Genomic DNA, 13,585 nt, shown 5'->3' on the forward strand with positions numbered 1-13,585 from the left:
CAAAAAAAAAAAAAAAAAAAATGTTTGTTGTATACTTAAGCTTCTAGTGTTTGTCAACAATTTACCCACTTGTAATTTCTTTGCTGAAGTTTAAAGATAAGAAAAAGATATAGAATTTAAGTAATATAAGCATCTGTTCATTTTCCTCTTTTCTTTTTTAAAAAATTTTAATCTAAAATTCATTAAAATATGTAATAATAATAAAAAAAAAAAAAAAAGAATTGATGAAGATATAAAGCAAATGTTAAGCAATTTTAATCAAAATTTATAGTTTTATCACAGGATAATTCCAAATAAAATTTCTTTTCTTTTTTTCCATAACAATTTGATTGGTAAAACAAATTTTCAGAAATTTTACATTTCTCTATTAAACTTATCTTTTCAAATAATTATCCTAATTTGATAAAATCTCATTTAATTGCTTGAATTTAATCAGTATCGATTTACTTTGATGAGAAAATTTAAAGTATTTGAAGGGAAGTAAACAAAAAAGATTGCAACAAAAGAAAAAAGTAATTCTGATTTAACTGAATTCTTGCTATTAAATATTTTAATTTTTAAATTCTAAATTTCTCATTGATCCTTAAGCATTTCGATTATAAATCTTCACAATAAATCTATTCACAAGCATCGAGAAGAAACCATCGATAAATTTGAGAGGAAAATGATAAAAAAAGAAGAAGCAGTGATTAAATTTCAATATTATCAAATGCTAAAAGTAATATCAAAAGTAATTAAAACTCAATTAATCATTCAAAAATTTTCTTTGTTTTTCGTTGAATACCGCTCAGTTAGAATGCTTATTTGTCGAACTTTTACCAGTCCTATCTAAAATTTCTGATAAATAATTTCAGAAGCATTAAAAAGATGCAATGAGATATTTTAAATGAGAAATCTAACTAAAAAAATAAGATTGTAAGATTTTGAAGTTAAATTTCAAAGAAAACTAAAACTTTTGAGTCTAAGTTTTAATACACATTCTGAAATATAATGGAATGAACTCGAAAGATTATATTTTAGCTTAAATTCAAAATGTTCAGCAAAAATTAGTTCTGATTTTATACTCAAAATGAAAACTACAAAATGAGAAAAGATAATAATCGAATACAATGAATTTTAATAATCGAATAATAATCGAATTTTAATAATCGAATAATAATTTTAATAATCGAATAATAATAATAATCGAATACAATGAAAAAAATTTTTTTTTTGTTTAAATATTAATTTAAATTTAATTAATTTTGTCAAACTTTATCAGTGTTACATATTTTATAATTTATGTTTCACAGAATTTTTCTTTTTAATTTGAGAAAAACAAAACTTAAATGTGATTTTACGAGAAATTATAGAGCTGCAGCTTTCGACGCGGGAAACGTGCAGCATTCAGTGTTTAGTTTTGAATTTATCCTTTGCACGCCTTTTGTTCCTGTTTTTACGTGTTCGTTCCACGTGCCTTCGGTAAATCGTTTACGTGTTTTCCGTAGATTACTATTCATCCATAATCCTTGATAGCATACAGTGTGAATTTTTGCTTGTTTACGTCTATCTTACCACATACAATTCGTGAATTTTCACTTTGAATCGGTCGTTCGTTTTTATTTTCAACTGTGTTAAACAGGGTTCAATTTATTTAGGATGGCTCAGAGACAAAAGGAAAAAGAAAAGCAGAAGGCTTCAGCTTCAGCTTCAGCGTCAGTATCAGCGGTTACAGAGGAAGCAAGTAAGAGTGTAGCAGTTGAGGAGGACGATGTTAATTCCTACACGGTTGTTGATAAACTTGAGGTTAAACATTTTTAGTAAAATTTAAAGTTTACATAAGTTTTTAACTGTTTTTAAAAATTCGAACAAGTCTAAGACTATTGTAAGTATTACTATGGAATATTTAAGAACTTCATCAGGTATTGTGCTTATTAGCATGGAAACAAAACTGGTAAATCGTTAACTGCTGTTTTATTGCTAATCTTTCCAGGATCTAGCTCATAATTGCCTAATAAAAAGTGGTAAAAAATTTTTAATATATTTTGTTCGAACTTTCTAAGGAATTTCTATGAGAGATAAAAGAGAAGTAACAAATGAGTAAACTTCTCATTGAATGCACTGATTGGAATTTATAATGCTTAATCATAGACGTTAATGCTCCAGAATTGCTCCTTTTTTTTAGCAATTTGGAATATCCGCTGCTGATATCCGAAAGCTGAAAGAAGCTGGTTTTTGCACATTTGAAGCAATCGCTTATGCACCACGAAAGGAACTATACGCTATCAAAGGCATAAGCGAACAGAAAGCTGAGAAAATATTCGTAAAATGTTTTGTTATATTATTTTGATTTGTGAGGATGAGGAAAAAAATAGTTCCATTATCTTATAAAAGATTAATGCTATGTGAAATCTCCGAGAAGTATTTGAGATGTCTTAGCCACAGGTTAACAGTATTCTTTATGCTTTGATATATGCAAGTGAAAATCAATTTAGGCTCAGAAGACAGTGTTTTATTAAAGACTAACTTCTTAATTAGAATACAAAATAGGTTGCTGCAAATTTATTCGATAAGAAATCGTCATCTTGTATTTTTATTTTGAACATAGCTATAGCAAAATGAAAAATGAAGGTCAAATTCATCAAGTCTTCATTGGATTAATAAAAATTTTTTGTTTCGATGATTTTGTTTAATTTTAGGCAGAAGCGGCAAAACTAGTACCGATGGGTTTTACCACTGCTAGTGAAGTGCATGTCAAGCGGTCCGAAATTATTCAGATAGGTACCGGTAGTCGCGAGCTAGATCGTCTGCTTGGAGGTGGAGTGGAAACGGGATCCATCACTGAGGTAAATATTTTTATATTTGACAGATATCAACAAATTTTTTGCACATTCAACAGTGTCTGCTGTTAATTTTGGTGATCTTTAAATAATAAATGAATGTTTATCTTGAAATTCTAAATTCATCAACTCATTAATAACTTTTTCCACTTTTCTTAGATATTCGGCGAGTTCCGTACTGGTAAAAGCCAGCTTTGTCACACATTGGCTGTAATGTGCCAATTACCAGTGGATATGGGAGGAGCTGAAGGGAAATGTCTTTGGATTGATACTGAAGGTACCTTTCGTCCAGAAAGATTACTTGCTGTAGCTGAAAGGTTAATCCTTACGAAATTTTACTTGCATATAGTTATTTGTGTTATTTTTTCAGTCTTGTCAAAATGCTTCCCTGTGATGTTTATTTCGCTATGTTATATAGCATACTTGACTTGTGACACTGCTGTTGGTTATCTGGAATTGTTAAAGACAACAGCTGACATCGTATTTTAGATTTTAAGAAATTATTAAAGAGCTTAAGGAATATTCTTTTCTTCAGTTTTCTGAAACAACTAGCAATGAATTCATTTTGGTGTGATGACACTTTTAGGCACAAGCTATCTCCTCAAGACGTTCTAGACAACGTTGTTTACGCGCGATGTTATAATACTGATCACCAAATGCAGCTTCTCGTTCAGGCATCGGCCATGATGGCGGAATCAAGGTTGTCTAGAAAAAGCAGTTTTTATATTCTTTTAAAATTTAATTTATGGCTTCTAATGGGCATCAACACTGCTATGAAAGAACATCAAATACTTGGAATCACATTTCACTCATTGCGGTTGATCTTGAAAGTATATTCAGTCACTAAAATAAAAGTAAAAAAATAGAAGGATATCACGTAATAGTAGCAGTTGTCGTTCAAAATAAATTTAAGTTAGTTTTAGGTATGCATTGCTTGTTGTCGACAGTGCAACTTCACTGTTTCGGACAGATTTTTCTGGACGTGGCGAACTTGCTTCTCGACAAATGATGCTTGCAAAATACCTCAGAATGCTCCTAAAGTTATCCGATGAAGTGAGTTTATGGTTACTAGTGTTTTATTTTGCTCATGAATAGTTTTTGAATTTCATTGAATATTTCTCATACATCGTCGAAAACTGCAATCTACTAGCATACTTTAATGCGCTTAATTCCGTTTCCTACATGCTTATCTTGCCTTTGCATGGGTTAAAAGGTTTTGTCTCTTCTTTCCTTCTCTCTCTCTCCCACTCACATTTTTTATAAAAAGAAATCAGAAAAGAAATGAAATATATGTGATAAAAAATGATTTTGTATGAAGACAGCGTTCAAGTTTTTTTTCAGTTTGGTGTTGCTGTAGTAATAACTAATCAGGTAGTGTCACAAGTGGATGCAGGTTGTGGTATGTTTCAAGGAGAAACGAAGAAACCGATTGGTGGGAATATCATGGCTCATGCTTCTACAACCAGGCAATTAGCGTTTTCTTCCATTTTATACAATTATGATCGCAAATGTATGATTCAAAGGATCCATTTCTGAGCATTCATTTTAGAATAAGTATTCTTTCAGCTTTCCCACGATTTTGGAGTGAGAAAAAAGGAGGATTTATCGATCAAAAATTAGAGCTTCATATTTACTATTACAAAGATCATTAGCATTGTTCAGTCATCTACGCAGTTCGTAGCATGTTGGTAAAAAATATATAATAAATATATTATAGGCTTTATTTGCGTAAAGGACGCGGTGAAGCACGCATTTGTAAAATTTACGACTCACCGTGCCTTCCAGAAAGTGAGGCAATGTTTGCCATAACAACACACGGCATTGATGATGTTACTGATTAGACAATGTTATTGCTTTTTTATGAATACGTGAAAAGGGCTGTAACATAAAAAATAGCGTATGTTTAATGAAATTCCTAATTAAATTCATTTTTAAATGAAATTCTTCTAAAAAATTTAAGAATTGTTGATGATAATTCGGGAAAATGATTTACTTATAACTTTATAATTCTAGTGACTTTTTTTTCTTTTTCTTTTGCTCTGAGAGAAATCTGGAATTGTTAGACCATTCCCAAGTCTTATTTGTTAACATTCTTTGATTGCCAGTGGATTGTTTAGAGCATTGCTTTTGTTGGTTGCATTTATTTCGGATAGATGACCCTCTGTCCGTTTAGAACATGTAGTATTCCGACATCTGATTGGATATCCAGTTGTTTCTGTACTTCTCTTGAACGGGTTTTGATTGTTTATTTGTGAATCTATTATCAATTTACAGTTTTTTCTAAAACCACAGTTTGCAAATGTGTTACTTTGAGATTTGATATTCGTTTAATAGCATTTTTATCGCTGTTTTTTTCGAAACTTTTGTTGAAATTCATGTAGAGTTTAGGGACATTAATGCAAGAACTATGTTTCTTTTCTGTAAATGTTTGAAATACCAAGGATCATATAGATGTAAAGTGAAATTTTTAGTCGACGTGCATGGTATTACTGAATTCAAAATGTCGTTGCTGGTCTTTCTGCTGCTGATAAGAATTTCGGGCGTTTGGTAAGGAAATAGACAAAATGACATGTATATAATTGTGAAACCGTGGTTTGGCTTTATGATGTTGCTAACTGACATCACTGGTAGTTCGGAGTAGGACTGCAAACGACTTAAATTGATTCCGGGCAGTCGTTATGGCTGACGAGGGTATCCCTTTTCCCGCAATTATTCGTTTTGTGATGAGAGCAGACGAAATTTCCAAGTTGTTCTGATATGCTTTCAGTAAGAAATGCAAATAGTCAGATGGAAAATTTGTGTTGTAAGAGTTAAAGACTCGTTAAATATTTGGCTAAAAAAAGACCAATCTTGCATTTATTTCCGCATAAATGAATACTATTTTGATTGAAACCTATACCGAATTAGAGTATTAAATGTATAGGGCCGTATAATTTTTTTTTTTACCGAATTGGGATATTCAGTATGGATTTTCTTTATGGATAGCATCACCGCCAAAATTGAGAATCAGAAATAGATGATATTTTAAAAAGTTCTAGTAACCAGTTTGTTGTTAAACTGGCGATTATATGGTTGTAAAATTAGAGTAACTATCAAGTTGAGATTTTAATTGCTTAACTTTGTCCATGTGGAAGGGACCAAATTTACACAATTATGAGCGATAAAGTTTTAAATTTTATACAGCACCGCATTTTTGAGTAAATTTGCATCCATCTGAATTCTAAATCACAATTTCCATTAATGTTTAGTCTCTTCTTTCTTTCATATTAAGTTTCTTTTTTTTTGCAATGAGAGTGGCATATAAAATATATTAACATAACCCTTCGAGAATTTAGATATGAATTACCTGGTTACTAATTTTGGTTAACACATAAAAATACTGATAATATTTGGGACACATGGATACATTGATATTATTATCTCTTTATCAGCAATGAAGAGAATTCTAAATCACAATTTCAAACAAAAAAAAAAGCATTAATAGCGATATTCGATTTGCTGAGAAGTTAGACTGTAAGCTATAAGCAAATATGAGATACTTTAAAGTAAGTATAGAAAGTAATACTGGTTGAAACTTTCAGTACTCGTAATTCCATTTCATGTTATGGTAGATTACGAGATTGATAGCTAGAAGTGTGAACATTTGGGTTATTTGCTTTAATCAATGACTTCATGAGATGATCCTTAGATCAGAAGATGAAATTGTTTTCTTTTTTTGTTGACCAGTATTAATTTTGCTAGAATATTAACCCTACACATTCAGCCTTGTCCAAAGAAATTTTCAAAATGAAAGAAAAACAGGCCAAAAAAGTTTAACTATTTTTAGTTAGTCTTACTTTCCAATTCTTTTACATAACTCTATGCAAATTTGTCAATCTTTTTATTTTATCAGATAACAATAGTTGATAACAAAGATATTTCCTTTTTTTTGCATTATTTTTTGGATGATATTATGAAAAAATGCTGTGTTTGTTTGGAAATTTTCACATCATTCTGATACTTCAATGACTCTAATTTAATTTGAAATTTTTAAATCACTTCTTCATCTTATTTGATCATTTTTGGTTTAATTTTTTTAAGCTTGTGATTTGTAATGATTAAGAAATCTATTCTTTGTTTCCTTTTTTTTTTTTTTTTTTGCATAACAGAAAATAACTCTTTTAAGCAATTTCTCTTTTTTTTTTCTTGAATTCAGTGATTATTTTCAATTGGTCAGTACCAAATTCCAATGATTTGTCATTCCAATGATTCATAACTTTCATTTGAATCATAAAAGCAATAATTCGATTGCTTTATACACTATTTCTATTATATGTTATCTTCATTCACTATTCAACAATTCATTTCAAATTCAAGAGAGAATGCTCCCTGTCATAAATTTCTTGTCAAACATTACTTAAATAATACAATCAAATGTTAGAATATATTATATCTCATACAAAACAAAAATTTAAATTCTTTTGCATCAAACTAATTCTTACAATTTCCTTACACAAATCTAGCTGCTTATGATTTTCTTTGCATAAAAAATGAAATATAAAATATATGAATTTCTCAAAAGCTCTAAAGCCAAACAGTGAATTTTTAAAGAATATATAATAACTGAATTTGAAAATGAATAACTGAAAATGAATTTTTAAACTTGCTAATCCTATCAAATTGGCAGTAATTTTGTAATTAAGCATTATTCCAAATTCATTCGTAGTAATTTTAGCAAAAAGAGGTTCACATAAATTTTACTCAATAAAAGATCTATTTCTGATAATAAATAATTGAAAGTCTAATAGTTTTCCCAAAGTTATTCTTACTTGTACCCAAAAATAAAGGCAAAAATTTTATCCTTAACATTGTTTCAAATTTAATTTTATTCCATCATAATTTAAGGTAATTACTCAATTAATTTGAATAATTGCCTATTATTAATCAATTTTGAACAAAAAAAGTTCAACTTTTTAGAGGAATATATTTATAGAATGTTATCATGCACAACAACAGTTTTTTACTTATTCATGCAGTTATTTGCTAGCAGGTGGTTATCACTTTACTTAACTCAATGTTTAGAAATTCGGACTAGACCAAAACTAATTTTTAGTGTTAATAAGTTCTTGGTCCTTTTTATGCCTTTTTTTCCGCCTCAAATATTTTTTTTTCCCTCAGTTTAACATTTCATTCAAATTGGACTATGAGAAAAGGAATGTTCGGGGATGTTTGTGATCACTTTCAAAGTTTATTGAGAAATAGACCAGTTTGCATTTAAAATTTTATGATTATATTCAATTTAGTTTCAAACTGGTTTCTAAGCAGCAAATGGCATATCTCATTGACTGGAATTTTAGACAGATACTATTGAAAGAATTTTTTAATTAAATTTTCACAATCTTAACTGCTGATATGTAAATTATTTTAGAGAGGGGATCAGTCAATTTTTGAAAAGAACTAATACTGAATTAAGTTTTAACCATATGAGATGTTTTCTAGAATACTGCTAAACTTTTTTTTCTGAATTTAAGATTAAAATATCGAATATTTTTAATTTAGTTATAACTCAAAAAATTGCATTCTTTTTAATCATATTTTGTTGATATTTAATCAACAAATAATTTTTCATATCTCTTTGAGTTATATTTTAAATTAAGTTTTTTTTTTTTTTTTTTTTTTTTGCCAGAAAATTGATAGATATTTTGGAGATTTGACTTTATAAATTTTCGTTGCATTATTGTTGAAAAACAAATAAGAAATTATCTTTCTACATATTCTACAACAAAGTTATTGGATCCTCTTTTGAAATGACTTGGTCTTGATTAAATTTTTTGAACGGGTAATTAAATCTCAAGATCATCGAGACTGAAAGTAATTAATTAACTATGAACTGGAAGATTCTTCTAAGCGATACTTCAAGTTTAATTCTTACAATCATTATGGAAGATTATTTACTCATATAATCGTTGTATCTTTGCCCATAACTTGCACAGATTCACGTGTGATACTCTAAGTAAGAAAGCGTAAATCACTTTACTACTTTGTAATGTAAAAGTGATAATTTAGAAAAGTTGCCTTGAACTGTGACCTATGGCCTCGTGCAATGTTGCAGTAAACAAAGGTAAATGATGCTGTGATTGTGTCAAATTTTATTAGAATTTAACAATAGTTTATTGGTAATAAAAAAATTTTGATTTTGGCTTGTTTAAACAACTTAAATTGTTTTTTTTTTTTTTTTTTTGGTGGAAAACTTTAAGTGATAAAACATTTTTTGCATTCCTTATCAATCTTCTGACCGGTGAATATACTTTAAGTTTTTTGAACAATGTTCAACTAATAAACAAATAATTCTTGCTAAAAAATTAATTATGAATTTGCTGAACTTATAGCGATTATTAGATAATTATGTTAAATTGAGTAACATAATTTTTTTGTTTACTTTGAAACAAAAAAAGAAACTTTAATAATAACATTTGTAAGCAAACATAATCAAATTAGACTTACTGATGATAACATATGTTATACTATTAATCCAAAAATTTGCATGAAAAAAGCAAAAAGTTTGTTCACACAAAATTCATTCATTCATTTAATTAATTAATTCATTTATCTATACAAAAATTTATTTATCAAATCATTTAATCTGACAAAATTGCGAATTTTATACCACTTACTTAGTCTTTTGAAAGTTTAATTTATAATCTAAGCTTTGTCTTCAACAAATATCAATTAATAATAAGGGTTTAAGTGATAAGTTAGAAATAAAGAAGTGTAGGATTTGATCATTTTTGATCATAGGATGATCAATCGATGAACTTTTGTACTTCTGTTAATACTAGAATATATTGGCGGTATTTCATTGAAATGCTGCAATCAGAGTTACTCCAATGAATAATTATTCTGGCATTTAATTCAATGATTGGAAATTGGATAGATCAACAGACTAGAAAACTGGTAAATTAATTAAATTAAATTTATTAACTTTCACTGTTTTACGTAGATATTTTATAATAGATCAATAAGATTTTCATTTAAAAAATTCCAACTTATGTTATCTTATCTGATAACTATTGCTGTACCACAGTTAATTGAGTTTTATCAATAATTTTTAGCTGTGATAACAATATTATAAATAATATTAATATATCAATGTCAGCAATGTTGTTTGTTTTCGTATAATTATCAAAACAAGCAATAATTATAATATGGTTGCCATCATCATTGTTCGTAATATTATCAGCGTTATCATCTACTATCATAATTGTCTTTATCAATTTTATCTGATAACTTAGTCGTTCACTAAAGATGTCATTCGTTCATTTCTTTATTCCATGCTGTCATGGTCAGATCACATTCATTTCTTTATGATCAAAGTAAGTACATGAATTGAATTAAATTTAAATACTTTAATTAATGTGTATCATTTCTGAAAGTGACTTTTCTTGCTGATAAGAAATTTTCATATCTATGTTATTCCTTTAAATAATCAGAGCAAAGCTTAGTCAAAGTTTTATTTTGAAAAGGAAAATTTTCAGTGACAGCTTTATTGTGTTATATTCTTTGTGTCATTTGCATTGTTTCATTGATAATTATCTGTTCCCTTGATTGTTTAGCAAATGAAATGGACGAGATGGCATTTATTAATTTAAAGATTTGATTGCTAATAATTAAAAAAAAAAAAAGATGAATCATCATCATTTGGTACAATTTGATTAATCATAAATCATACTTGCTTATTAAACTTGCTAAAAGCCAATCATTGTATCATTTTAAATTCATCTATTAATGATTATTATCGGATGTATATTTTGGTTTGAAAGATTATTGGATAACATTGCATGCTAATGTGAGATATGAAAAATTGAAACCAAATTTGAAGTTAAATTTTTTAATAAACTATAAAGTTGACTTTAATAGGTTAATTGTAAATTTAATGAATTGCGACATTGACTTAAACACATTAATGATCCATAAAAGCAGCACATTAATTAAACTGATTACACTGATGAGGAATACTACTTGACCTTGACGTGATTTCAACGTAAAGCGTGAAGTTGACCTGAATTGGAATGTGCTACCATTGCACCACGATTACCGATACCGATTATCACAGTTATAAGCAGTAACAGATTCCAAATAAAAATCATATGCAATGAAATACACAGATGAAATTGCGGTTATCATAATTAGTTGAATGTTTTGAAATTCACAAAATATTATTAGTTGTATTTAAATGAAAGAATGAACAATTTAATACTAATATTAATTAATTAAATATTTAATTAATTTGATACTTTCAATTGGATTGAAATATATAAGTGAAATGATTGCAAAAAAATTTATTTAATATCGTAATGAATTCTTTCTCATCAAAATAATTTTTTTTCTTTTAAATGGTTAGTTATTATTTGAAATAATAAAATTAGATCTTCCAGAAAACGAACAAAAAACTGAAAGTTGTAAAAAGTATCGATGCTTATCCTATTTTACATTTATTATCAACAAAATATTGATTAACTAATTAATTATGACAAAAAAATTAAAATAAAACCATTCAATACTAACTATTTGTCAATCTTTTTATTAGTATTGGTGATAAAATGCGTTGATAAATGATAAAACAAAATGATAAAATATTTTGGTAAATATTTATGGATGTAATAATAACTAATTGCAAGAAAAATGCCATCGATAAGATTATAATTTATAGTTTAATGAAAAAATGAAGCAAAAGGAAAGGAAAGCATTAGACAAAGTAAGAAATTAATTCATTCATTGCTAAATGATTTGAAAAGAAAAGAAAGGAGCAATGTGGATTGCATGAAATAAATGTTTCGAATATAAGTGACGTGGCATTTTATAAGTAATTTAGCATTTCAACAAAAAATGCTTCATTTCATTTTATGGTTTTCTTCTATTCAATATTTTTATATTATTTGTAATTTTTTTTTTTTTTTTTTTTGTTCGAAAACTTTTTGTTTTATTACTATTTTTGATCGAAAATAAATTGAAATTTCATATCTCAGTTGTTTTTTCTATTTATCTAACAATTAAAATTACTGATTAAAATTATTCATTGATAAAAATTGTTTTAAGTAAGAATTACAATACATTTAGCATAAATTTTTACGTTTGCACAAGTCTAATTAAAAAAAAAAAACAAAACAAAATAATTGCTAACATAATGGAAATTTTTTTTGTTGTTGTTAGGTGAACATTTCTTGGCTATTTTTCTTGGCTCTTAGTCTATTCGTGACTTACATCTATTTATTTCATTGGCTGATTAGTATTAGCCATAAAAATTGAATAGTGCAAAAAGTTAATGGAACAGATTAGAAATACATAAACTGAATAGATAATCCGTGCCTGAAACATTACTGCAAACATTGATATTAATGCAAAAGTAGCAATTCATTTGTGCCATTTCCGCCACAAATTTAATTAGTCTTGACGATCAATTTAAACTTAATTTAAATTTAAAATGTCTCTTTGGTTTTAATAATTGAGTTTAAATATGACAATGTGTAATCCAAACATCATAGATTCTTTTTCTTATGCTATAGCATAAACAAATAAAGTTTTTGCTACGTTTATGAGAATTAGCAACGAGTGGAAAACTTTTTATGTTGGATTAAAATAGCTTTCAATCTTTTTGTACTTTTTTGAATGAAAGAATGAAGGATATTAGTGACAAAGAATCCGGCAGAAATAGCAAATTTCCGACTTAAATTCATCGGAAAAGGATTTTGTAGTTTCGCTTCAATGCAATAAATAAAGAAATAATTATTTAAAGCAATCTCTATGCTTCTCTTTTTACATAATAATAAATTTATCATTGATATGATAAGATAAAATCGATATGGCTTTCTCTATAGGACGTGATTAATTTACGGATTATCATTCGTACACGTACGTGTGCAATACTGCTCGATGTTTACCGTCAGTTTTGACTAATTTACATTGCTGAAATATCATTAGAGACAAAAAAGATAGCCTAAATAAATGATTTCCTGTTGAAGAGTGAAGTTTAGTTAATCCAGTCTTTGGCAGGAAAAGACACTACTTAGGCCTAATATGTCATGAAAATAGCCAGATATTGCTGGCCAGAAAAGAGTGAATACTAAAATGTCCATCAAAGAACTAAGTAATGTTTTGGAGATATTTGGCTAAGAAAAAAGAAAAAATAAACAAAAAATAAACAGAATTAAATGATAAAATAATTTGCGTATAAATGTTTATTACTTATAATTCAAATTTGACCGGAAGTGGACTAATAAGTTGGAACATTGATTTCATCAAATATTTATAACAAAAATTATAAGAAAATTTGTTTTTTTAAATAAATTAAAAAAAAAATATGTCTATCAGTATTGGTAATCATTGACATAGAAAGAAGTTAAAAAACAAAAAAAAATTTTGCAAAATTCTTTTCGGAAGTTAATAAATTGAAAATTTGTTATTATTCTCTAATCTATTTATGAAATTTAAATTTAGAATTTTCTCAGAGAGATTTGAAATGTTCCATTAATATTTTTTACCATTTTTTTTCTGCCTTTTTTGTTTAGATTTAGAATGTATTTTTGTACAGTAAGAAAACATCAAATAATTGTAGGACAATTTATTTCTGTTTATTCTGATAATAATCGAAGGATAAATTTTATTTTGACAAAAAGCAATCCAGAAAATAAGTATTTGAAAAAATAAAAAAATCCAAATGCTATTTTTAAGTAATAAAAAGAAATATGAATATGCGTCATTTGTTCCAATCATTAAACTAAATTATCATA

The 13,585-nt window shown here is 27.4% G+C and overlaps 1 protein-coding gene across 2 annotated transcripts; it reads left to right on the forward strand.

Moving 5' to 3' along the window:
* Window positions 1-1,638: 1,638 nt before the first annotated feature.
* Window positions 1,639-4,660, forward strand: Bm11320 (DNA repair protein RAD51 homolog 1, putative; the record flags this gene model as incomplete). Of its 2 annotated transcripts, XM_001897041.2 has the most annotated exons (8): window positions 1,639-1,785; window positions 2,165-2,302; window positions 2,679-2,825; window positions 2,979-3,136; window positions 3,406-3,519; window positions 3,743-3,872; window positions 4,161-4,294; window positions 4,537-4,660. In XM_001897041.2, 8 exons carry the CDS (start codon window positions 1,639-1,641, stop codon window positions 4,658-4,660), a joined length of 1,092 nt encoding a protein of 363 aa, XP_001897076.2. The 2 variants fall into 2 exon arrangements, with proteins under 2 accessions (XP_001897076.2, XP_042937102.1); XM_043081168.1 differs by lacking the exons at window positions 2,165-2,302; window positions 2,679-2,825; window positions 2,979-3,136; ... (2 more) ...; window positions 4,161-4,294; window positions 4,537-4,660 and having other exon boundaries at window positions 1,639-1,800.
* Window positions 4,661-13,585: the final 8,925 nt, after the last annotated feature.

This window comes from Brugia malayi (assembly GCF_000002995.4).
Source record: "Brugia malayi strain FR3 genome assembly, contig: Bm_v4_Chr4_scaffold_001, whole genome shotgun sequence".
Taxonomy (NCBI): Eukaryota; Metazoa; Nematoda; class Chromadorea; order Rhabditida; family Onchocercidae; genus Brugia; species Brugia malayi.